The 27443-nt window shown below is 39.0% G+C and overlaps 1 protein-coding gene across 2 annotated transcripts in view; it reads left to right on the forward strand.

Annotated features, from left to right (window-relative positions):
- Positions 1–27443, forward strand: part of GSK3B (glycogen synthase kinase 3 beta) — a 153439-nt gene that overhangs the window by 100923 nt on the left and 25073 nt on the right. For both annotated transcript variants that reach the window (XM_082015588.1, XM_082015589.1), the window contains exons 4-8: positions 1097–1207; positions 4182–4312; positions 5918–6024; positions 15017–15114; positions 25606–25701. In XM_082015588.1, coding sequence (XP_081871714.1) covers positions 1097–1207; positions 4182–4312; positions 5918–6024; positions 15017–15114; positions 25606–25701 — 543 coding nt within the window. The remainder of the gene's footprint in view (positions 1–1096; positions 1208–4181; positions 4313–5917; positions 6025–15016; positions 15115–25605; positions 25702–27443) is intronic.

The following is a 27443-nucleotide window of genomic DNA, read 5'->3' on the forward strand; positions in this document are numbered from 1 at the left end:
AAGGGACTCCAGTTGAACACCTGGGAGTTCTGTGCTGTTTCCATCCATGTAAAGTCTCTATGTCTCGTCTTTCTCTGTAGAAAGATCTAGCTGTTAATACAGCAAGTTCAGGACAGGTTAATTCACCTAGCTTTCAGAAATAATTTTTCAGGTTGATATAGTTAATTATACCCACCCCCCAACACTAAACGTGTACACATTCTTGGTGGGATTTGAACAGAAGGTTGCATTAAAATATCAGAAGTCTTTTTAAGACCTGTTTTACTGCTGAAAATTCTCAGTTCCACAGTTGGGTGCTATGTGATTATAGTACTTTGTCATTTAATTCCTCTCTGTTCCTTCTTTCCTTTGCTAATGTATTCTGTAATGTAGTACCTTGTTATAAAGCTACGTTTGTTGTTTCTCTGTGTTATGTTCACATGGACCTCTAACCTGATGATTAAAAGTGACACTCGAGTCTTTGGTTTTGTTTGTTATGTTTTGCCATGAATAAGTTTATATGTTTAAGTGGTAGATAACTGGGACATCAAAATGTGTGTAAACAAAATGGTTACAAATGTTAACGCTGGCTTACTGTATATGAGTGGTTAATAGGTATTATTAATCCCTTATATAGTTAGAAATTCAGTAAGATCAAAGTAACACTTCTAAAAGATGCAGGATTTTTAAACTTTTTGATGTGGAATTGTGGGATGTGAATTTGTGACTTTCAAATTTGCATTTCTTGGGTTTTGGCGGGGAAGAGACTAATGGGTTAATAGACTGCTTTATTTAATTATGCAGGTGTCACCTTGAAATATCTCCTAATGAAAATATTGAATGGGCAGAACAATTATATCCTTGTCTGCATTTATAATCAGAAAATGCCTTGTGTTGGAGACCATATTAATTAATGTGACCTTAAACATAAGTTTGACTTAAGTATTAGTGCACAAGTGCAAAGCCTAAAGGAAAGAATGTGGCAGCAGCTCGCACTCCCACTAAAGGCATGTACTTAAAATGTCTATAGCTTTCTCATCCTTTTGTAGTCTCTGAATTCTCTAATTGTATTTCATGCTTCAAATCTATGGCTGAATTTTTTTTTTTCCTCTTTCAGAAAGATGAGGTGTACCTCAATTTGGTGCTGGACTATGTTCCTGAAACAGTATACAGAGTTGCCAGACATTATAGTCGGGCCAAACAGACACTCCCTATGATTTATGTCAAGGTAGGTAACTGATAGATGTGGTTACATGAAGAAGGATATTATAGTAATAGGCTGTCTTTTCTGACATAACTAGTTTTCTGAAATTTTTAGGAGCACATACGTCTCAAGGCAAGAAAGAAAAAAAAAGATTAAAATAATTATTTGTTACAGTGAAGGAAGAATAGAGGCGAGAGACTTAAAGCAAGTTCTCCCAATTCTCACTTTATAAAAATCTTGGAATAGGTGGAGGAGACTGAGTGTGGGGGGAGTGTTTTATTTTTTAAACAGCTTAGGTAGACTGACACCAGCCAGATTAGCTGCTTCAGTTTCCTGAGATGATGAAGACACAATAGTACAAAGGTCAGGAACTGAAAGAGGATGTGAGGAAGAATAGTGTTCTCTTACCTGTTATCTTGCCCCTCTCCTGGCATATGAATAAGAGTTCGTGCGCTTCTGTTGCGGGTGTGAAAGGCGTATTTTTGTCCCCTTCCCTGGACTTGGAGGTCAGTGGCTCTTGTCTTGAAGAGCTGCATGGAGTAAAATGTTTGTATGCACATTGTAGCCTCAAAACCTCACTTAGGATGTCTGCATCTTTTGTCATCTTTTACAAAGTGGTGAAAATTAATAAAATTTCTTTTTCTTTTTGGTCAAACATGGGACCCGTCTGGGTCTTACAGTTCCATTTCATATGTAGTGACCACAATCCAGACACTAGTTAATGATCATGTTTTCACATGGCATTAACTTGTTAACATGGCATCCAGGTAACATTAAATGGAAATTAGCATCAAATATTCCTGATTCATATTGCTTTCTCCAGACTCCTCTTTAAAAGTGTAATGCTTTAGCATGAGGATGGGCTTAAGAAAAAAAACAACCTTAATTGATTGAAAGAAGATGAAAATTACAAAGATGAAAGTTAGAAATAGTAATTATTCCAATAACAAAGTGCTTTGCAAAAACTGTATATGCATAAATTGTAAATGGCATGTCTCCGCAATAGCACTGATGCCTGTTTTTAAGAAAGTAAAGAATCTTATCCTCCAGCAATAAGAATTTCTGTTGCAAGGTCATTCTTTTCGGTTTCTTGGTGAAAGCATTGAACCTTGTCTTCAGGTTATATGCTCCCCAAAATTTGTTAGTTTAGCTTTTGATAAATTGTTTAGATAGCTTTTGTCAGTACTCCTGCCTTAATTGTTCTTCATTATGGGGACTTGGGAAAAAAATTGTCCTTACTTATCTTTTGAGAGAAAATTCTGTTTCTACTCTTTCATCTTGCTGGATATTTGGGACTTCCAGGTAGCCTGGAAAGCTGTTTTCATTTTCCTGGCAAAGCAAGCCTTTCTCATAATCCTGTATTTAAAAAGACCATGATACCTTGATGTCTTTAAAGCTTTTGCAATTTTCCAGACATTCTTAGCTATACAAAGGTCAGATCGTACATATTTGTTCACTTCTGATTGATACTTAGGCAGGCAGAGAGCTGCTCTTCCCTGGGTAGCAAAGAAACTGTTAAAGAGCTGTAAGGAAGCTTTTCTAGTAATCTTTTTGTTAATTTTTATTTGTAACTTCTAACATGCTGTAAGAAATTCTGGAAAATTTTGGGTTTTCTGTGTGGAGATGAAAGGCATACTTTCTAAATCCTGCAAGTGTTGACTTGACTTCTCAAGTTAAAGCAATATTTTGGATTATTTTGCAATACTCTTTCACAAGACATACTTAACGTGTCTAGAACAGGCAATTCAGAAAACATGTTTGTTTGCTTTTCTTTGTGCAGAGTTGTGGTTTTGAGAAACAAATATGAAAACTAAAGACCTAGAGCCAAAATTCAAGCGATTCTTTTCTGCTCCTACCTTCCCCACCAAACAAACAACAAAAAACAAGGGAGAGAGAAAGAGTGAAAGACAAAGATAGTGGTGAAAGTGAGGCAAGCACAACCTCAGAGCAATATCTAGTAATTGCACCCGGATTTACAGACCATTAAAGGTGAACTGTTGAGAATGAGCTTAGAAAAGGAAAGCGTGGAGTTGCAAATCCAGTACCATGTCCTGCCTGTAGCTTGATTATTATTTTTATTTATTTATTTTAAATGGAACCTGTAGGGGAGACACAACAAAGATAACAAATAACCTGGCAGCCTGTTGTCAGCCTTGAAATAGGGCTTCCCATGCCTTCATGACTGCGTATGCTATACAGTCCTAATGGTGTCCAGCAGCTCTTCATTCTCCATAGCAAAAAAGTATGTAGCTCCAGCAGCTGGGCATCCTCCCCTTGCCCTGTAATCTTGCCCTGTGAAGCTCTTGGCTTCATAACACCTCACCTTGCTGTATTCCTCCTTGCTAAGGGGCTGGTTAGCCTTGGATGGGGGAAGAGCAAACTCTTCCTCAACATACTTTTTTGCTGTGCCCTGTGTAAAATATCCTGAACAGTTGTTTTTATCTGCCCTCTCTTTTTGCCTAGAGATGTGAAATTAAAATGATTATGTCCCCTCACCAAGAGAAACGGGGAGATTCACTCAGGTGACAGGCTGAGACACTACCATAGTCCTTGGGCAACGTTTAACATGTTGTTAATAACTTCATCAACTAAAGGTTTTTCTTTGGGTTTCCCCCCCCCCCTTACATATCCTGGAATACTTCATTTCTATGAAGAGGCTGTTTTATAAAGCAAACTGAAATACCCTTATTTTGTTTATATTTTTTTATGACTACCATTAATTTATAAATATTGGAAAGCTGGCACAATTACTTTTTTGAATTGTGCTCATTTTTCGAAGGACAAATAAACAAATTTGAACTGCATGTGTAAGTGTGTAGCAAAGGGTGGTGGAGAAGGTATACGAATACCTTGTCCATCGTCATAGCACTAATAAGCATTCAGTAGGGTCTTTTTTGAGTGATTTTTTGTTTTCTTCTAATAAGAGTTTGTGCTAAAGTAATTGTTTACCCCGTTTTGACTGGGAAAGAATGCCTTATGCAATGTTTTTGTGTTCCAGTTGTACATGTATCAGCTGTTCCGGAGTTTAGCCTATATCCATTCCTTTGGGATCTGCCACCGGGATATAAAACCACAGAACCTCTTGCTGGACCCTGATACAGCTGTTCTAAAACTCTGCGACTTCGGAAGGTAAGAGTTCTGTGGCCTGAAGCCTGGTGAAAAGAGCTCCCTTCAAAGTGAATCTGGGTGCAATTTTGCAAAGAAACCCTCTGTGTTCCTCCAAAGGTCTTCATTTGTAGTTTTGAAACTACATTATACTTTATTAGTCTACTGATTTAATATTTCAGCTACTGTAGATGTTCAAGATCAGAAGCAACGTTTCTAATTGAAGCTCTTGGACAGCGGATGTCTATGTCCTACATTCCAATGGCACATTTATTTCCAGTATCCATTCAAGTGAATCATCTTTAGAGTCCAGCCTTCATCTTAGAACTGACGCAAAAATTCTGGGAATCCACAGAGACAGGAGACAGATGTCTCTCTGGGAAAGTTCAGTCTTTAGATCGTGCTATAACTTTGCAGGCTAAAATAGTTAGGGCATATGTGCGAGGGATCACCAAAGCTGCTGTTGCTAAATTTGTTTACCCGTAGTAAGTGGGAATGTCTCATGGTGGTTATTCAAGCAGTGCATCGTCATGCCTGGTGGCTTGGGAATCTCCTCCTCAGCTCTGCCTCACCGGTATTGGAGCGAAAGAGGAATTGCACTGAAACTCAAAAGTAACAATGCATAAAAAGGTGGTAATTCCTCTGGGTTAACAGTAGGAATTTGTTAATTGTAGTTTCTATACACAAAACAGAAAACAGACTTTAAAACAGGCTGAATGGATGCTGGGAGTCCTTCCTTGAAGGCTGAGGGGAGTTGAGGAAGGCTGGATGTTGCATTTGGCTGGCTTGCCACTCAGCTGGGTTTGGTGCTAATTAGTCATGTTTCTAAAAGGGCGTTTTTGTTTTCCAGCTCCTTTCTATCTAACGCTTGCTGTTCATTAAGAAAGAAATATAATATGTTCATAGATTCATGTTCCAAAAGTAGTGTGCTCTTGTGTTCCTTTATTTTCTTAGATGCTTCCAAAGGTAGTGGTTACTGTAGGCTAGTTCCTTTGTGGCCGATCTCTTGCAGTATAAATGAAGTTTTCATGTTAATCATGGGCCATTAACATGTGACTACACTGGCGAAGTTTTTTCTCCTTTGTCTCTTCATACCACAGACTCCCTTAAACAGCAAAGAACCAGAATATTCTGATGGAACTTTACAAACAAACAAAAAAGAACAAAAAAAACTACCTACCCACCCCCCCCCAACCCCAAAACAACAACAAAAACCCCAAAACAACCAAAACCAACAAAACCTCCTCTTGGTTCTGGTGCATATCTAGAGCTTTTGAACCTTAAAAGGTAACTATGCTTGACTAAACTGTGTTCTGTCCTGTTTTGCTTTGTAAACAAACCTTTGTACCTGGCAAAAGACAACTGCCAGCTAAAAATCTGACCATGTTTATCATGTAGATGTTAGTCAGAATTTCCTTTGCTATGTCCAGTACAAGGTAGCTGCTTAATGGATTGGACTGATTACACAGTAAATCATTGAGTCTGTGGCTTACATCAGCTTAGAAGAACGTGGTACTTCAGCCACCTCCAAATCCTAAATGCTTAAGTGCCAAAGCCTAATGGTGGTCTGCACTGCAGTATTGTAAAACTATTTATTACTGAAAGATCATTACTTTGTTTCCTTTTCAGTGCAAAACAGCTGGTTCGTGGAGAACCTAATGTCTCATACATCTGCTCTCGGTACTACAGGGCACCAGAGTTGATCTTTGGAGCCACCGATTATACCTCCAGTATAGGTATGTATGTGTATTTGTTGAAATTATACTGGCTGCATGTGTTTTTATTCTGTAATTAAGTGAAAAGGTTTCCAGAGATCTTGGATATGATCCTGAGACACAGAATTTTATTGTAAATGGTCAAGTACCACTTCTTAACGAAATACACAGGTTTTGTAGATGGCTACTGTGATTTCTACGCCTCTTGAGATTTCAGTGTCAATTGCAATAGGAAAGGGGCTTTTTTAATGTTGGGGGAAAAATCTGGTTTCAAACCAAAATATTTTCCAGCTCTCCAGGTAATTTTGCTATTTAGTTTAAAAGTAGGTATGAGATCTCAAGCCGAAAAAAGCATTTAATGACTTAAAATAACTGTAAAGAAGGTATCTAGAAATATCAACTGCTGCATCTGATATGCTATGACTTAGACACGAATAATTCTGTCACTTATTTACTTGGCTTTTAGTAAAGTGTTTTTAGTGGGAGAGAAAATGTGGCCTGATGATTGGCTTTAAACTCTCTTGACAGTTTTAATATATTGCATACAGTAGTCTTTCTGATTCAGCTTACTGTGTTAACTTTTGCTGTCCTTTAGTCATTAATCCTGAAGACAAAGAAGACTTCTTTCTAATACGTGGCACGTGGCTGTATCATGGAAATGTTAGGGAAGCTGGAGGTTTTGGCAGAGGACAGGGAATAGCCACGTTTTCATACAGTGGAATCATAGAAATGCACAACAAAATGAAAAATCATAAAAATCAACATCAAAATGAACAGCAGTGCATTGGCTGGTTATGGGTAATTTCTTCAGTTTTTCAATCTCTGGGCCCTTTCTGAAGATTGGTGCTAAAGAGATGAGATTTGGCTCTCAGGTTCTCCACTATTGTGCTAAGCTCTTACCTTGCTTGTGGACTTGAGTCACTTAGGTAAGGTTTAATGGTTCACAAGGATTTGGAGATGATCATCAAGTCTTGGCAGAATATGTTTATAACCTGTTGAAGTGTGTTTAAAGTTAGTAGTGTGTTTAAAGTTAGTATGTTCTAACTAGTATTAAACTCATTGGCTGGCTGGCTCATTTCAACTCTGTACTACTTTGAAAATAGAAGTGTTCCTGAAGACTCACCAGCTCTTAAGTAATGGCACAATAAAGATTAAAAGGCAGAACTTACTTAATAGTTGGCCACTGCCAAAAGCCCTAGCCCTACTCTTCCGTGCTTTTGGATACACTGGCTCTCATGGTTTACTGTTTAATACACTGATTTGGCTTCAATTGACAAGAGACTTCTATTTTGGATAGATTAACTTTCTGCTACATTACTGAGTTGAATCAATGTTACTGGGTAGCCCAATAAGCAGCAGAGCCCAGGTAAAAGCAAAGTGGTGGGAGCTCGTGAGTGAGAGGAAGGCGGCTGATCCTGGCTTGACATATTTTTGCCAGTTAAGAGCTAATAGATTGGCTCAGCTGTGTTACCAGAGTGTACTGAGACAACTTGTTTCAGAGTATAACTGCATAAAACAAGTATTTTAGGTGTCACCAGAAGAGACTGCTTTGTAGATAAATCTGTGAAATGTCTCTTGCTCTAACTGTGTTAATGACTTTAATCTTGCACTTTTTTGCACAATCTTTTTAAAGTTGCTCTTTCCTTTTTGGTTTTCTTATCTGCTGGTCTCTAAAATAGTTCTAACGCATCAGTCATTCTGAAGCGAGGACTCCATTTTCCACTTGCAAAAAACATCATTAATTTCAGTCATTGTGGTTCAGACTTTCTCATGCCCCCCAAAAACCCCTGTCCCCACCAAACCCTTTCTCTGAAGAATTCAATCTAAATGAAGCTTACACAGAATAGCTTGAAAATGAAGTTCAGCAACCACTTCCTTCCTACCCTTTCCTCCCTCCGCTTCCTTATTAACAAAATCTTTGCATTTGAGAGCTGGGAAGTAATAAAATGCTTTTACAAACTTACTTTGCCATTTCCCGGTGTTCTGGAATATGTTAGAAATACTAGGGGTTTAGTTTTGTGATGCTGCTGCTTCCAGTCGGGGTAAATACCATGGTATTCCTTAGTTCTTGCTAGATAAGTAGCGGCAGTGCTTAGTGAGAACTCTTTCCTATTTTACATAGGATTACTCATCCAAACTGAACCAGCAGCATTTGTATACCAACCAATGGGGACAGATAGGTTTCTTAAAAGAGAGGGAGAGGCAAGAACATTTAATTAACAGTAATATATCCATAACTCAAACTATAAGAAACCATGAGATGCTTCAGTAGTATAATATTGCATTTTAATCCTTTTTTTTTAATGTGGACATGCTTGTGTTTTCTCGTGCTTGTTTTCTTCTGAATTATTAGCACAACAGTCTTTTCCTGCTATAGTCTCTTTCTCTATGTAAGAATTCACATGAGGGTGGGAGGGTAACAAAAACTGATCTCAAATATGATGTAGGTATCTTCACTCTTCTGTTTAAATATGTTATAACTATATTAAAAATAAAATCGGAGAACATGAAGCCAGAAAGTGTTCCAAGTACATCTCTTTTGTACATTACCTGCAAGGCGTCCAGCTGTTTTCCTGAGGTTTTTTGTTTGCTAACGTTACTGCAAGGCTTATGATTTTAACACACTGCAATATAGTAATTGTTGGAAGTATTTCTGAGCAAGATGTGCTTTTTAAACCTTGGCAGTGACACTGTGGTGGCCAAAGACTGACAGTATAGCCAGCCTGCATCATGACCCGTTTCAGTAGTTACTGTAACCAGGAGTTGCATTAGGCTGTCTGGCTTCATCTAGGTTGTCTTTTAACACATGAATTTGTCCTTGCAATGTTACTTGCTCTTTAGTGTAGCAGAAACCAAAATTGGTTCCAGGACGTGTCTTTTCATCCTGGATGTCACAACAGAGCGGTAAACTGGCTTTTAACTTCTAGGATCTTTATTTCATCGAAGTGCATGAGTTAAAGGGACCTTTTGGGTTAGAATTTTAAAAAAACTGACAGCCAGGGATAGTGTTTGATGCACTTTTGTAAAGTACTGCATTGGTGCTGTATATATGTGATAGTAAGAGTGGCATCAAAACACATTTACTGCAGTTCATGCTTCTGTGTGTGTCATCCAGCAGACTTGGGATTATATGAAAATAATGACTTATTAAAGTTTTTAATAATCTCTGCCAAATAGCTACAAATCCAGGCCCATAATAGCTCTGTTATCTGCCTGCATTACAACTTCAAGGGATTTTTCAGTGGTCAGATGCAAGCATTCCTGTCACTTTGGTGCCTTCATAGCTTGTACAGTTTGGGCCTTTGTGCACCTTGACTGTGAATTCTGCAAGTGTGTGCGTGTCTCTAAGGCTTGCTGGGGATGGCACGTAGGTTTTTTCCTGCAGCTGATTTGTAGGAGGGTTGGGCACTTCGGGACATGGTTTAGTGGGCATGGTGGTGTTAGGTTGACGGTTCTACTTGATGATCTTAGAGGTCTTTTCTAACCTTAATGATTCTGTGAAAAACCATGGCATGGCTGCCCACACTCCCTTACAGTGTCCTGGGACAATTATAGGTGCTGGGGCAGTGGTGGGTGCAGGCATTTCTCTTGCCACGTTTCTTGTATAGAAAGAAGCTGTGCAGTTAACATTTTTTTTACTAGGTGAGGTGATGGGGCAATGGAGAGCTCACCAGAATGTGGTGGTGCTTCTGGATAACAAGGGTCTGCTGGTCTCGTGCATTTTCTTCATCATTCTGCTGGCAGGAATTGAGAGTGTTCCAGAGGGAACACTTATAGCCACTGGCAGGGAAAGACTGATCTGCATGGCTGTATCACTGGCTTCTCTTGGGGTGTCCAAAAATAAGTATCACAAAGTTATTCATTCATTTTTCTAGTGAGTGCTAAAACACAGGGAGAGAGTATTTCACCTCTGCAGTCTGGAGCAGAAGCTTCTCTGGAGGTGTGCGTAGTTGGGCTGTCTGAGTTCCCTGGGGAAGAACCATGACGAGGTGTGTCCCAAACTTGTTGTCAAACAGTGAAAAGTATTTGCCTCTACCTTGGATGGCAATTTCCAGTGCTGAAAATAAGCACAGGCATTAATTCACTGAAATATTCTATCACCTGTTACTGTAGTTTCATCTCTTTGTTGCAGAAAAATAGAGATACCTGTTGTTTAGCTTTTGTTCCAAGTACCGGAACAAGCATAGCTTTCCAAGTATTTCAGGTTTAACCCTTATTGTGTCTCCATAATATGTGGATCTGTGGTGGCTTGATGTGCAAAACTTGCACTGACGTAGCATGCATGCCCGTAATGCATCATCTTGTTCTTGTTCTGACATCCCAAAAAGTGTTCTAAACAAGCAGCAGTGAAAAGCACTTTGTGGTCTGTCATTTGGCAACTAGAAGCTGCTGATTTTATGACTTCAAGGGCTGCTTTTCTGACTCCTCGTTTCTTCCCTGCTAGTTTTGTTTCCAGACATTCCAGAGCAGCAACTTTGAGTTGCCTCCAAGATGGAAGAAGTCCGTCAAGATCAAGGGATAGTGGGGCAGAGATGAATAGATGAGGGGGACAAAAAAAATGTAGAAAAGTGCTCCATAAAGTGTCAGATAAAGGGAAGTTCTTAATTTTTAGTGAATGGATCAGAGCAGGCTCAACTTGTTATTTGGAGAACATGGAAAAAAAAAAAAGTTAGAGGAGCTGGAGTGTAATACCATGAGTGGTGCTCATGCCATGAAGAAGAGGGCCAGCATCTCAGCCTGGAAAGGCAGAGTTTGAGATCACAAAAATAAAATTCATGGACAGGGTATTCTGTCGCAGACAGCTAGAAATGGCCATTACCCACTTGTACAAGTAAAGCGAGGGATATTTTGTGGGCTGTTCGGGTAGATGCCTCTTCCTGAAATAAAGAGAAATTTCCCTTTTCTTACCTTTTCTAATGCTGGAATGGCATTCAAAAGCAAGGGAATTATACAGATGATACTATCAGACAATCTAATGTCCACCTAAGAACTGTGAAGATCAATACAGTAATTTTAAGAAAAGTTTTGTAGTATAGGAGACTATATGAATTTTTGTGTGCTTAAATTAGTACAGGTAGTTCACATGATAATGGTATTTGTCTAAATGTTCTTCAGTCTACATGGCATTAGTTGCTATTATAATGTGTGAAAGCTATCTGAAATAAGCTTATTTGAAGGTTGCTTTTGGCTGGCAGTTGCATTTACTGTCCATATTGTTTAGACTACATTTCACCAATGTGTAAAGTCTACTTTCTTCTACTTAAAACGAATAGCTTTTAGTATTTTCTCCTAAAATTTCACATTCTCCCAACTAGTTTGGCATAAGGATGATTTGTTGACTTGATTGTTGTTTTCTGTTAAGGGTCTCTCTTATCTTGTTTATTAACTAGTTTAAAGCATGTGAATGGTAGTCATATTTTGCCATAATTAAATTGCACATAGTAAAAAGTAGTAGTTCAGAAAATGCTTCTCCCATAGGAGCGGATAGTTATATCGCAAACTTATTCTGAAGGATTATTAACCTATAATAGTTAGTGGTGACTGTGCTAAGGCAGAAAAGGGTCTGTGAGGGAGCTATCAAAAACTATGTTAACTACGTTATCACTTCTCTTAAGTAACATGTCTTTAAATGTAGAATTTAGTGTATTGTTTACTTAAGTTCTGAGAAAAATGTTACCATCCAAATTTGGAAGATAAATTTTAAAATGCCAGAGCCAAATGGGAGGGGGGCGGGGGGGGCACATACTACCCTGGAGCCAAATTTCAGTCCTGTTGAAGTTGATGGCATAAATTCCATCCGGTTTCAGCAGAGCTGAGATTTCCCAGTTTCTTCCTGATTGTACGTTGCTTACCAGAGTTGTATAAACACCTATGTAAATTGTGTTTTGTTGCTGTCCCTGCTTGGAGCTGCTGAAGTTAGCCTCCACTTTCTGGCTTTTGTTGAAGATGCTTCAAAGGTTTGTTCACTTCCTTTCTCAGGGAACATTGCCCAAGTCCTAATTTGGAAGTCGGTGAAATTACACTCCTGGAAAAAAGTTGAGGATTTTGGAATGCCTGTAGCTCATTTCATTGCATGTTTAAAGTGTTAGCAAGTAAAATCAAGGAAAATTAAACAGACTTTTAACAAGGCATTAAACAACCCGATTTGGTTCGCTGCATGAGGAACAACTTACATAGGTTTCTGATGGATATCTGTGTATGATGGATTAAACGCATCACGAATACAGAAGTATTCCTCAGACTTCCCCAGTTATTTCCTCATGACCTACATCCTTTCTTGGGTTTTGTTTGTTTGTTTTGTTGTTTTTTTGTGTTGTGGTTTTGTTTGTGGTTTTTTTTTTGCCTCCTCTCTCCCCCTGTGATGCCCTCAGCTTTCTCATGTACCCTCTGCTTGGCCTTCTTGCTTGAGCAAGGACCTTGAGACCTTGCACATCCTTCTACTTGTTGGCAGCTGCAGTTTGGTGGGGTGGGGGCAAGCCTGGCCCATCCCACGGGGACTGAGCCCTCCTCTCCTCAGCAGCAAGACTGATGCATCCTTTCCGAACTGTTTTTACAAAACTTATGCAGTGGATTTGAGACTTCTGCCTTTTAGACTTGTCTGAAATTGACTGATGGAGCGTGAAGACATTTAGAGAGACTGGGAAAGGATAAAAAAGTGCAAAGCCAACTTCAGCAGCCAGACCAGAAGGTTATTTAAAACAATTTTTAAAAGCTACAGTCTAATTTGAAAGAAAAAGAAAAAAAAAATGCTAGCATATAGCATAGTTTCAAAATTTTAAAAGGAAGTGAGTTGTGAATGCTGACTTACTCTCATTTCAGCTTTGGGTTTGTGTATGTTCTGTCAAATACTTTTGCTCCCCATATATTGTTTCTTTTTCAGTGCAAAATAAGGATTGAAGTTGTAAATAATTATTAGAGCTTTGAGGTACCACTTGTATACTTCTGTATATTTGGCATAAAGGACTTGGCTTTTTCAAAATTCTTTATGGTGGCTCTAAATAGACTATTACGTTACAGTACTCTGCTTAGTACATTTTAATCTGTTTCTTCTATGTGTCTGAAAAAGTCTATGCTATCTGTTGAACTGTTATGTAACTTCTTATATGCCCACTATGCATGAGATGACATAAAAAGTGATTCTTTGCATCTTTTTGTTGTATGCGTGTTGGTCCAACAGCAGGAGCTATCAGAGAGACATTATTTAGCAGTCAAATGCAATTAAATGTTCTTTACGTGATGCCGCCTTCATTTATTGTCCAAAAGACATTTTAGCACCTTGGTGGTGCTTTTATCAGCATTTATTAAATATGACTAGAAGGTCAAAAAGTGTGATATGATTTGTTTGCTTGTTGAAATTCAAGACTCAAACTTTGGATTATTTCTAGTGGCTGTTTGTATTGTAAGTAGTTACTTTTTAGGATAAACTCTGTCATGTTTGTACTAAAGCATTACGTAAAAATGCATCCATTTGACTTAGAGATGACTGATTTTGAAAGCTGCAGTAATGAGCAGTGCTTTTTGTCTACTGTATGTTATGATTGAACTGTATCTTTCTTGAGAAGAGAGGGGAGTATTTTTGCATAACTCCTATCTCTTTGATTTAGAAGTGGAGGAAGGAAAAGTCTACTCCAACTTGCAGATTGTTATCAATCTTGAATTCCTGAAAGGTTATTTTAAAATTTTTTGTTGTATCAGTCTCTAGTGGTTGTGACAAAGTTATCATAGGCTGTTTAGAGAATGGTCAGAGACTTTTTCCTTACACAGACCTTTAGCCATAAACTGACAGTGTTGTGTGTAACCTGCTTCCCCGTGAAAGAAAGATGGGTGGAAGGGGACTGTTTTTGTTGTTTTCCCTTTGGGGGCATTAGAGGATGGTAGGCTTTACAAATCTTTCATTACTGATTGCTTGTTTGAGGGTAGATTTTTAGTGTAAGGTTTCAGATACACATTCAACAAATGATGACTTTCCAGAAAACCTTATAGTCAGTCTTTTTTTTGTTGTTTTGTTTTTGTGAGAAAGTTATCTCTGCATCTAGGTGCAATAAACTTCAATATTTGGTGTGCAGTTACAGCAAATTCTCACAGCCATCTGCTCTGCAGTGTTTACTGCATTTGCTTTGTTAGGTTTTTCGTTTGGATTAACTATGTTTCAAAAATAAAATGCTATATTCTGTAGTATACTTAAGTACATTCTTAAGGTGCTGTTGTAGTATTGAATTGTCTTATTTATATGTAAGAAGATATGCCTGTAATATATTATGAAAATTTTCTTAATTTAGAGGAGTAGCTGCTAGTGACTACTTGTGGCTTTCATTATATGTATGAATATTAGTTGATGGCTTCTTTGATGGATGCTGTTGACCATCAGGTCAACCTATGACTTGCAGTTCTATTGCCTAGCCAAGTTTGCAAATGGACTTGGGATAAAGATTAGGTCTTGATGTGACTGAGGTAGAGGGCCTGTCCCCTAGATCCCTTAATCATCATGTACTGCAGAATACAAGTAACACTTGCAGTGCCAGTTCATCTGCTAGTGTATATATGTTTTCAGTATATGGAAGAAAAATTTGAGTCTCAACATTCAGAAACAGTAAAAACATCAGTTGTGGTAGATGATACCTATGCATAGTTCATGATCAATATGATTTAAAAACAACACAGGGTTTTGGGAAGTCTTAATTTTCAGATGGCAAATGTTCTCAGGTCTTTTTCCCTACATGTGTGAGTTTTTATGTCAATATAATACGGTGTTTAACATTATTTTCCAGTTCTCATTTGTCTCATGGTTTGACTTCTAAGACAACTGCCCACTGTTGCTTTATGCCAGGTAGCTGTGTTTATAGAGTAATACTTAGGGGAGGAATGTTTTTTATTTTTAGCTGTGTTATATACAGTATTAAACATGGCAAAGAAGAAAGTAAGTAGCTTAAAACTGCTGGTTTTTATATGAATGGCCTAATATGTACCTCTTACTGATATCTTTTCCTGTCCTCCACTTCTTTCACTTTTTTAGATGTGTGGTCAGCAGGCTGTGTATTGGCTGAACTGTTACTAGGACAACCAATCTTTCCAGGTGACAGCGGTGTGGATCAGTTGGTGGAAATAATCAAGGTATGGAATTTTAAGTGTGTTTTTGACTGCAGTGTTCCTTGGGAATCAGCATGAAAATGTGCATTGTTATAACCTTGTCAACATATATATTCTGTGACCATTGTGCAGGGTGTTGCATGTAAACAGTGTTTGGTAACACTCACCATGCTTTTTTCAGAACTTTATGATCTTTATGCCCCTCTTGCAGTCACAAATAACAATATATCATCTTCTAATTGTAGAGGGTTTTTTCCTCTCTTAAAGGTTTTAAGAGTGTGCTTGGAAATAGTGCTTACTGAGCCAATATTTGTTAATGTGTGATTCTCATTCTTTAAGAATCTGGCTCTTTCTCCTTTGTTGCATGCAATTAGTACTTGGCTTTGAAAACGGTGTTATTAGATTTCCTTGTGCCAGATTCTTCACATATGTAGCCTTCTTCTCTTCTCTCTTCCTTCCAGCTCTTTGAGGTGAAAGGTTGTAAAGGGCACTCATTTTGCAGATGGAGAATCAGGAAATGTAGGGCAAAGATACCTCCACCTGAAGAGACTTGTTTTTCAAGTGAAAAAGACCTAATGTTTCAGAATACATAACATTTATATATCACGTTCAAACACATCTTGATTGATTTCATTTGGTAAGCTGTGAATATTCTGTGATTCTCAAACTAGAGGCATGGAAGAATAATTCATAGCTTACAAGATTGGTGTCTGACTTCCCAGCACCCTAGTCTCCCACACCTCCTTTAACTTCTGCAATGAAAGAAGCAAGATTTCTAGGGAGAGCAGTATATTTTTCCTCTGAATCTATACTATGCACTTAATATGATGGTAGCATTACAGAGGGTAAGATGTGTGTACATGCTGTTCAGCTTTACTGATTTCATCACCACAAGGAGACTGTATTAAGAGAATTTCTTCCTTGGTATTGCCACTTAACTGCCATCTTACATGTACATACACATGTATATTGATACATGTATGTTTGTGTGGCATGCATGTGAAAATCCTCTCAAAACCAAAACGTGTGGGTGAAAGAGTATAACTTTCTACTTGCATGTGTGTTATTCACTAGAATAGCTGCTGGTGTCTTTGTTCCTGTCCTAACAGTGTGTATGTTACCAACCAACACCAAGTTGTCACTCTCCTGTGTGGAGGATGTGGGCTGGTGAGGCTCAGTGGCCTGCTCTCTGGTCTCAGTGGGGTGTGCTCTGACCTTTCTAGGCTCTCGTCATGTCTCCTCCAGCTCTTCACCATGTAAACCTAGCTTCTATTACAGTGAGTTTGTCTGGAAATCCTCCAGTCAACTCCTTTCCTCTGTCTTGCACCTACTTCTCCTATGACTTTCTTGGTTTCTTACTATTGCCTTTCTGTCCATTGTATTTCAAGACCGCTTCGATGGCCAGAGTTCCTCAGGAGTTTGTGCAGGAAACTGGCATTTGCCTTGGGACATCTTCAAAAAGGCCTGTTTTGTTTCTTGATTAATGTCTGCAATCCCAAGAAACTACATCTAATGAGTTTTTGTAAATACAACTGTTTAGAACACGGTGACAGTCCTGTAAGTCATTCTGTGGCTCCATCAGAAATCTGAGAGTAGAGAGGCCTTACTAGCAAAACCATAGTGCTCTGCCTTACCATTGCTCTGATTTTCACAATGTGGAAGTAAAATAATTAGGAAATATATGTCTTCTCGTTATTGAGATGCTTACCAAGCAGAGATTGTGGTTTGGTTCAAAGTTTGCTAGAAGCTGTTACCATGAGTTGGACATTTTCAGTTCTGCAGTATTGGAAGTAAACTTGTGTGCACTAGTAATTTGATAGCTTGTATGTGCTCTGTGATGATTCGATTAAAAGGTTATACTACTGAGACAGTATGTTTTAGGAAAGTCTTTGAGAGGACAAATGCTGTAAATCTTACAGTAGTAGTCACAAAAAAGGATATTCACTGAATCCTTAAGGAAGTATGATGGAAAATATGAGCCTGAATGGGTGGGTGCCATAAATATTTTTCTGCCCATGTATTTGTTACCGGGACAGTATATATGCTCAAGGCAACCCTGGAAGAAAAAATGAGTGCAAACTGATGAAATGGATTGTTTTTCAATGTCTATCAAATTTGTCTATCAAATCTTGTGTTGTGAAATTTTGTATCAACTATTCAGAAGAGCCCTGGCAGAAGGCTAAGGTGAGAATACAGAGAGAGTTGTGTTTGAGAATATTGCATTCAAAAATCAACAGCTGTGAGAAATTGTCTAGAAGAGACAATTTTCCATCCTGCCACCTGTTGGCAGGGTTTTGTCCCATCTACTATGTGTCACTTAAAAGTGACCAATAATCAAATTGAGCTGATTCGTTTTTGAAATCTGCAAAGCAGTCCATTCTGCTCTTCTCCACTCCCAGCATGATGCTTGAATTCAACTTGGATTTGAAAGATTAGCATTAAAAAATGCAACCTGTGTTTTATTGAGTGAGCGAGCTTGGGTTCTGCAGCCTCAATACAGTCAAGACATGCAATTCTGCAGCATAAAAATTAGCAGAATGTTAGGTCTTGGGCACAACATGTAAAATGTTAGCTTGTACAAGATTTCATTTAGAATAGGATTAATTTTAAAAAAAAAAAAATTTTACGGATAGTGTCCACCTCTTCCATTTGCTGCCGCAGAATACTACTATTTAAAGCTTTCGTTGTAGTACAGACTTGTTTTAAAGCTAACTGGCTGTGGGAGAAGCAGAGCTGTGGGATTTGCCAGTTGTAGAATGGTAAAAAACTTTGTAGAAGGTTGCAGGTTGGGACTTGTGTGCTGCTGTTTGACTATTTTGGAGTCATGCTTTTCAGATAGCTTCCTTGGAACTCTATAACTGAAACTTACGGGCCCAGAAAATTAAGTATTTTAAACTCCCAAGAAGGTGTATAGTAAAAAAATATTTATTCATACATCAGGAAATGCATCTGACTTTGATCCCTTAAATTTATTTAATTCCACTGCAAGAGAGGTCAGCTTAGAAACTTTTGTGCTGGTTCCTATCAATTCAAGATGACTGAGTCACAGTCACTCTTGCAGCATTTTTGTGAGCCAAGATAAATTTTTCAGTTGTCTCTTCAGTTGCTTACTCAGCTTTGGTATTCAGAGTCCGTTTCACAACACAGCAATGGGATGCTACACCTGGGTATGAAGTTTTTGCATTAGGTTGGAGAATGACTTCAAAATGCCGTCACATTAAACTAGTCCTGCCTTCTCATGCAATTCTTGATGACATCCCCTTGGTACCTGTGTTCATGGAGATAGAATTTCTGTGATGCCTGAGTCCGCCACAGCTTGTCCTTCCTGCAGGCTGCATGCCCAGCATCTTCAGTCCCTTCCTTGCTGCATCAGAAGCATTTTTGGCTTTTGTCAGATTTTGATTTATTTTCAGCAGTCTTCACGTAGTTTCATCTCAAGCAGTCTTGTAAGATCTTCTCCAGTTGCTCTTGGAGTTTCTTCAGGTCTGTTGCATATTTGCAAACTGCTCTGAAAAACTGTGCCCTCTAAAACCACAGCATCACGTTTGTGTGAATCAAAACAGTCCCCTTCTTTTTAGCTTTTTCTTATCTTGTTCCTATTTCTTTAGAGTCAGTCTTGCCAGATGTTCTTAATCTGTCTGGGAGAGAGAGATCTTTGACCGCTTCTGCCTGACAAAATTATATTCAGTGTGGGGAAATACTATCTAGGAACTCTATCTAAAGAAATTATTTAACCCAAGTACATTCTTCTTGAATACTTACGCTGTTACGGGAGAGAAATCATTCGCTGTGCTTTTTCCAAAGTTTGATCTTGAATGGTGACTCTTCCTCCTTATTTTTAGCTCTTGCCAGCTATTCCAAATGTTAGGTTATCCCATCGCTGGGAATATCTCAAGGGGGTAATCTGATATATTCATTAAAATTCATGCTCCTACTGCATTTCAAGTGACATCTCTTTCAGAAACATGCTCAGTTTCTGAAGTAGGCACAGTGGCAGTGTAGGTGTCATCAGTGGTTGCGTAAAGAAATTACATATGAGCAAATGCTACGCCTCGAGGCAGTCGTACAGTCCTGTCCCTGATGGAAGGGTGAAATACCCCTCCTTCCAGTGGCCCAGGAGGGTTGCAGTTGCTACTTCCCTATTTAAAATCCACCATGCAAGTGGGATACCGCTGAATACAGCTCAAAAGAAGGAGCTTTCAGACCACAAGAGGAATTTTTTTCAAGATAACAATCAGGGTGGACTCCCCCATAAATAATTGCGCATGCAGCTTGCAATGCAGCAGTGGTGTCTGCGGGACTGCTGTGACCCCTGTGAAGGGGGAGGATCCCTGCCTCCCCCTCAGCTCTGCAGTGTCCCAGAACTGTCAAGGGAAAACTGGCTGTCATATCCCCCCAAAACTAAAACATCTTCAACTACAGTTCCCACAGATAGTGCTTACTTTTTATTCCCGTTTCAAAAAGGGAATTTTGGAAGCATAATGGTTTTGTTTCTAAGATAGTAGTTATCTTCTGAAAGGTTCTGCTTAGCACCTTCCCCCTACTGCCCTCAAAAATGGGAAAAAAATACAAACTGTCTCTGTCAGAATAATGAAATGGCAATAATTGTCTGAGCAGCCCTGGGACATGGGGAGGACAGCATCTGCCAATATGCCTTGTGTTGTCTTAACCAGAAATATTTTTTCCATATGCTGCAACCTAGAGTAAGAAATGCATCAACTAACTTTTGAAGACTGCAGGAAGAGGGGGGGGGGGGTAGTGTCTCTCTTGGGTTTTTTGTTTGTTGTGGATTTTTTTGGTTCCTGCTGAACTGTGTGATTATTCCTTGCACCAAAACTGGCATTTCATGGTAATTTAGGAGAAATAATAAAATCTTCTCCTCATAGTTCTAGGTTAGGAATGAGGCAAGGAGAAAAACTGTATTAAAAGACAAGCTCAATAGTATCAGGAATCCTATCCATGTGTAACTTTTTGGTCTCCGACAGTTTACTGAGCTGAATGCCAAGTATAGACTCAATTATGATATATGGCTCATGCTCAAATGTCAAAGTACTATTTTGGGCTCAGTTTTTGAAATAAAATAAATTTGGTTGCAGTAGTTAATGGGGATAGAGGAGCCGTCTCTTCCAGGAGAATAAACAGTAGGAGAGCATGTTTCACTTCATTGGATGTGGTGCTGTGCTAAGGACTTGCCTGCATCTGACACGGGCTTTTACATGGGTCTGCTCTCCTCACCCCTACGGGTGGCACTTTTGCCCAATGTCCCTCCATATCACAACTTGGCTGTTCCTGTGCCTTCATGTAATTCATCACTTCCAGTGCTTGCAGACAGGCAGTATAAAAAAGGTGATGAGCAATTATAGTCATGTCAGCAGTGATAATGGTGGTCTTCCTGTTCCTGATGGATAGCTGCTCTTATGTTTGCAAATAGAAGAAATCTCTATATTTGGTTGGCTTTCATTTGTCTGACAAGAAAGTGTTTTTGAAAGAACGTATATATAAAATGGATAAGTTATTTTATTTTCTACCACAGACCTCTTGAAGTATTATTTCAAAGCTGACCTGTGTTTACTGCTTGAGATGCCAGCACAGTGAATTTTTTAAATAACTATTTGGCACACCTCTCACAGCTTTCTGAAGAGGTGCAGACATTTTTGCAGAAGTATTAATTATGCCATCTGGTAAGCCATACACACCAGACTTCCTAGAGCATGTTTCCTCGTAGACTTGCACGCCCTTCCTGGGGAAGGCTTTATACAGCTGTAACCGTGGCTTTCTAGAGGCTTCTGATTTAAATAACCACCCTCTTCCCTTCTAGTTCAGTCATTACCAACTGGAGCTTCTGAACCTATGATGTCCCTATGCTTTTAACTGATTTTTACATTTTGGCAAAGGTTTAGCAGTAATGATGTTTGTTGGAAAGAGCCTTAATTCCACTGGGCTTTGTTGAGACCCTTGCAGTTTGCTCTTCCTCTGGTGTTTCAACAGTGTGGATTTGGTCATAAATAACTCCGTGCAGTTTTGCACTGTGAAGCCAGGTTGGACAGCAGCTGTCTTCAGCATTGGGGTGTAACTGGGGTGTCCTTTGGAGCTGAATATCATCCATCTTTTTCTCCTATGAAGATTTGATTGCAAGAACATAAAATGAAGATCTTTATGCTATTTGTAGGGCATATTCCAGGTTCAGAAATCTCATGTTTATTAAGGTTGATATTATTAGGAACCTGTTGGTTCTCTTTAATTGCTTGAGTTATATACCATTACCTTCACGAACCTTGTTCTGGAATAAAGATAATTTTGGGAGCTCAATCTTTTACAGATTGATGTCAAGGAAAAACTTTCCAGAAAATACTTGTGAAACCTGTTGTGTGCAGTTTTTGTCCTAAGAGAATCAGAGCAGTATCTGTCTTCTCAGCAAGTGTATTCTTCAGTTAATCTTAGTAGATAATGCTGCTTTTTATTTATTTTTATTTAAGAGATGATGATGACAATTGGGAACGAAGAGCAAGACTAGTTGACCTGTTGTCTGCACTTGCAGGAAGATCCATTATAGTCTCACAATAGACCACCTTCATTCAAAAATTTAGTCTTCATTGCACGTGTAGTTTTCTGATGGAATTAACTATCTATTATTCTAGTACTGACTTTGTTTTTGTTCTCACTTTCAAAAAAAAGTGCCCAATTAAAAAAAAATTTTTTTTCCTTAATGGTATCACCTTTCATAAGACCCAAGAAGAAGAATAATATATGCTAATCTGCATAGATGTGAATAATTCAGTACTGGACCCTGTATTTCTTAAAAGATCACTGACCTTTGCCACATCAGGGAGATCTTATCAGTGTATAGAAGAATCTGAAGGGAGGGTGTGAAGAAGAGGGAGCCAGGCTCTTTCCTGTGGCATCCTGTGACAGGGTAGGAGGTGATGGGCACAAATCCAAAAATACGTGAAATTCAGTTTGAACACAAGAAAACTGTTTTTTGCTGTGAGAATGGTCAAACACTGGAACGTGTTGTCCGGAGAGGTTGTGAAGTCTTCATCCTTGAGACATTCAGAAGCCATCTGGACATGGTCTTGGGCAACTGGCTGTCACCAGGACTGCTTGTGCAGCAGGGGTGGACCAGATGGCCTCCAGAGGTTCCTTCCACCCTCAACCATTCTGTGAAACCTCTCTCCAATGTACATCTGCTCCATAGTATTTTCAGAGTTGATACAGCAAGAGCAGCTGTTTCATGGAATAATTCTGCCAAAAATGGGCAAAGTAATTTATGCTGCTGCTTTGCATTTCAAATGGAAAGAGCAGTCACATACATGACTTTTTTTTTCTTTTTTTTAAAAGAGGTTTTCCCAGTTTTTGCAATAGTTTAAATGATTGCTGTTACTCACCAAGGTTACTTGAATGTACTTCTAATATACTGAAAACTCTGTAAATCAGTGAGATACAATTTAAAAATCGTGTAATAAACAGTTGGTGTGTTGGAGGAGTGGGGGAAGAGGAGGTGCCCATTAATTGCAATTACTACAGGTCCTCTTCCAGATGTGTGAAATACTGGTACAATTCTATAGCTTATCACTTTATCCATCCCATGCTTTTCTTCTGGATTGCAATTTGAATTTAATACACTCTTTAAAACTTCCATTCTTCTTCCTATCTACTTTCCTTTCCTCTTCTTTCTTTTTTTTTGCCTTAATCTGTCTTCAGTACGAATTGAAAGTACAATCTGGCTTTACAATCCAGAGAGAACAAAGTAAATACACTGAGTAGCTAATATAAGTCACTTTTCCTTTTCTAGAGTTATTTTGTGTCAAAGGCTGGTATGTAACTGAAAGGTCAGGTGAATCCCTTCTTTCAGTACCTTTATTTAAGCTCCTGTTCTGAGCAGCCTTAGCAACTGAGCCAGCTTCCTGAATTTTGGCTATGTACAAAAAAATCTAATCTTTGCCTCTTCTAAGGAAGAGTTAAAGGAATTGGGGGGGGGGGGACGGGGGGCAGAGAAGGTAAACATGCTTTTAAACAAGTCCTGTTTATGCTAGGGAGGCCTGTAAACTTAGCCTTTAGAAATGGTGGGATAGCAATGTAAGTATTCTATAATTTTTCAAGTTAATTTCACTAATCCAAAAACTTACAAAGTTTTGAAAATGGCTTTTATCTTGAATTGGGATGAAAATAATATTTGCAGGTGTGGAATCCCCTCACCTTTTAGAACTGGAAAGCTTTGAGAGCGGTGATCATCAAAGCTTTGAGAGCAGCACCATCCTGGCAGGCTGGCAGCTGGGTGGCTGTGCTCTGGGGGAGACAGACAGAAAAACAGCAGGGAAAGGGCACTTTTTCCTTTCAACTCTTTTTTTTTTTTTTTTTTTCTTTCCCTCCTTTGAAAGTTGAGCAAAATGTACAGAATCCTACAAACACCCTCTCTTCTACCACCTGAGCAAAATCAGTGTTTTCAGACATGCACAGAAAAAAAAAAATCTTTTGTCAGCTCTGAAGGTAGCCCTTGGCTTTTAGAGTAGGTGGGATTTAAATTCTGGTTAGCAATGGGAAGGTATAAGTTAATGCGATCATTCGTTTTATACAGCTTGTCACTTAAATCTGTTATCCAAGAAGCAACTGTCTGAACAAGTTGCAGGGCTTATTTCTTCTGCTGCTGTTTATTTAAGATTGCTTTGTGGATAGGTATTTTAGTTTGTGTTGTACAGCTCCTATGTTAAATAATAAAAAGATACCAAGCTCCTTTCGTAATACCTGATGATAGTTTCTCTGTTGCACAAATTAAACAGTGACACTTGCTCTTCTACCTCTCTACCTGACTCTTTAGAGCACATTTGTGTAATTTTCACTCTTCTAACAGAATGAAAATGTTCACAGATACCAAATATGTAATGAAATGCTTTATCAAGCAGTGAGGTAGAGTGCTAATGTCATGTTTTTGATCACATGTTTCCTGACGGTGACAATGCAGTCTCATGAGATGAGGTGATAATGTTATGCTAATCTGTATGGAGAGAGATTTGTCATGGGGGGAGTGTAGCATGGCTATAGGGTTCCTGTAGGAAGATGAACTTGAGCTCAGCATAGAGGAGCAACTTCTGCCTTTTCCACTTCCTCCGCAGAACGAAATGATACCCAGCAACTGGGTGCAAACAGAAAACAACAGGATTCTTTGAACCTGCTTTGCAGTTTTTATATATAGATAGAAAGCAATGGCTCTCTTATGCTTAGTGCTAACTGAACAGAAAGCACTAATGCTGTACTGCCTGGCTTATTCCCGGAAGGTATTTCTGGAATCCTTTCAAAATCTATCCACACCTACAGAGAGACGTGCGATTGTGTGTTATTTCTCATACAACTACTAATTTGCATGTGTAAATAACATTGTGCAGATTCTGGGAATGAGAAGTACAAATTCATAAAAGTAAACCAGGGGTGGTATGCATTTTAGATGCTTCCAGGTTTGGTTTAAACTAAGTTTATCTTCCATGTGGAAATGCTGGGGTAGGGAAAACCCACCACCAAAACCCAGACAGTTTGGTGAGGGTGGGGGGAAACCTGTCTGGCTCCCCTCAGCAATAACTGGCTGATCTTTTAAGGTTGTTAGAGGGCTGCTGGTTTTCCTGACTTGTAAAATGCGGTCTGTGCTACTGGTCTGATCCGTAATCAGCCATATGCAGTGAGCTGCAATCCCTGAATGTGCTTGTCAGTACTGTTTTATAAGAGCCTAGTTAGAGTGGACTGTCTTCCTCATTGAAATATCACTAAGTTTGAGAAAAATGCTTGAATTCTGTGAAAAACTGTGGAAGATAATTAATTTGTTGACACTGGGCTTGTAGCATGAACTGAATTGCCAGCAAGAGACTACTGAAGTTGGAGCAAGGGCCACAAAGGTGATTAAGGGACTGGAGCATCTGTCATATGAGGAGAGGTTGCAAGAGCTGGGACTGTTCAGCCTGGAGCAGAGGAGGCTCAGGGGAGTTTCATCAATATGTATAAATACCTGATGGGAGGGAATAAAGAAGAAACAGCCAGACACTTCTCAGTGGTGCCTGCTGACCAGACAAGAGGCAGCGGCACAAAGTAAAACACAGTAAAAGTCACTTAAATGCAAGAAAACACTGTTTGGTTGGTTGGTTGGTTGGTTGGTTGGTTGGTTGGTTGGTTGTTTGGTTGTTTGGTTGTTTGTTTGTTTACTGTGAGGGTGGTCAAAGACTGGGGCAGGTTGCCCAGGCAGTTTGTGAAGTGTCTTGCTGGACGTGGTCTTTGGCAACCTATTCCAGCTGACCCTACTTGATCAGGGGTGTTGGATCAGAAGATCCCAGGAGAGGGAGGTCCCTTCCAACTTCCTTCGTTCTGCAAAAATTTTGTTGCTTTGTTCTCAACACTATATTAATTTACTAGTTACATGGACTGACTTCAGTTAAGTTGTCTCAGTATATGATAGGTTATACTGTGCTTTTCATTACCATGTGAATATGAAGCATATCTAAACAATTTGTCTTTTTTTCTGTCTCTCCTTCCTAGGTTCTGGGAACGCCTACAAGGGAGCAAATTAGAGAAATGAATCCAAACTATACTGAATTCAAATTCCCTCAGATTAAGGCACATCCATGGACTAAGGTGAGTCTGTATGAACTGAATAACAAAGATATGTGGGCTGAAAGTAAAAAGTCAAGGAGTTCAGTTTGTTCAGTGGCTTGGTGGCTTTCAGTCTAAACTGTGTGCCTTTAAGCTGGGGAACTGGTAACTTTTGATATAGATAAGGAGAAGAAGGTACTGAAGCAGTGCTGTGTAATATCTGTTGGTCTGGGGTTTTGTTCTGAGATTGCCTACAAGTGGTTTTGTTTTTTTAACAATGGTGTGTGTGTTTATAGCAGATTGCAATATATCTAAATCCTGTCATGCTATAAATTGATGTGCACAAAAGTCATCTACAAATGAGAAAGTGTTCTAGTGATACTTGTGACATGTTTGTAATGCTATTACATAATGTGACAATGAGGACTGACAGTCACTTTCTTAATTGGTTCTCTCAGATACTGTTATATCTGTACTCCTATAGGTGTGCTGTTCAGAGGGGGTTGTTTTTTCTTGGAGTTACTTCTTAATACTGTTCTTGTTATCTGTCTTTCACAATGAGATGCTATTGCAGTACATACAGACAATATTATAACCTCCATGATCAAAGAGGAAACTGCTAGCATTAAAACAAGTATATTGCCACACAATTAATCTGTCTTCCACAATATGGAGGAATGATGGATGTTTGACTTGGGACAGGATAAAAATTATTTAATTAGCCTCTTGGGTGTGGAATAAGTTAAATATGGAGTCTTAAGCAGTTGAAGCCTGGGGTAGTTAATGTTTTCTTTTTGCTGCTTGAGAAATGGCTGATGTAGTAGCAGTATATTCTCATCATATCTTAACAGCTCAGGTTTCCTTCTGATAAGAAAGTAGTGTGTATGCATGGAAGGGTCACGTTCCTAGCTAAGCATGTGTCCAGGTCAGACTCTTTTGGACAAAATGCTCTGTGGTGGTAGAAACTCTGTATAAAATAACTAGACCTCATTGAGAGTCTTTGTGATAGCAGGCCATGTACCCAATAGGTACATGCTAGGCCAGGTACTGCAAGTCACTATTTTTGTGATAGATTCTCCACAGAGTTATGCACCACCTGAATTCTCCCTTTCCCCAGTAATCTGCAGGTTGCATTTCCATATCCAGGTTTATTTCTGTGGGTTGGTTAAGTGATTTGCAATAGTATGAAAGGTCAGTAAATCCAGCAAGGCTTTCTAATACCTTGTGTTAACAGGGGAAAAAAAAAATTAGGGCAAATTAAGTCCTTGAGAGTTGGTCTCTTCAGTTTCAAATGGCATCATGGTAGAAGTTGCAAGGGTAAGTCCAAAAACCATGGAGCATTGAATACAAGGGTTGCATTTGAATTCCTGCAGTGAAGGTGTTTGGATTAGGAGGTGTTAAATTAATATGCAACGGAGTAGGAGTGCAGAGATGTACTTTAGGACACAGAATAAGCATCTACGCTAGCTATGCAACTGATCTTCTGCCTGAATAGTCTTAAGAATCATCTGTAGGCACTGGATGGTCTGTTAGACCACAACAGAGAACTTCTGGCAAACGGAAGCTTCAAGGAAAAAAATTAGACTTCCTTCCGTTTATATGAATGTTTTTTGGTCATTGTAAAGGATCACAAGTGAAATCAAGTTGATTCTAAAGAAATGAGAGGAGCTTGCCAGAAGATCAAATCTGCATTCTCCATTAAGACACTTAGTTTTGGAGAGCTGTGCTTGCAGGATAACTTCTCATTCTCGAGTCATTCTGCACATACCTTTTCATGATACTGG

Source organism: Phaethon aethereus (genome assembly GCF_964289735.1).
Source record: "Phaethon aethereus genome assembly, chromosome: 1".
Taxonomy (NCBI): domain Eukaryota; kingdom Metazoa; phylum Chordata; class Aves; order Phaethontiformes; family Phaethontidae; genus Phaethon; species Phaethon aethereus.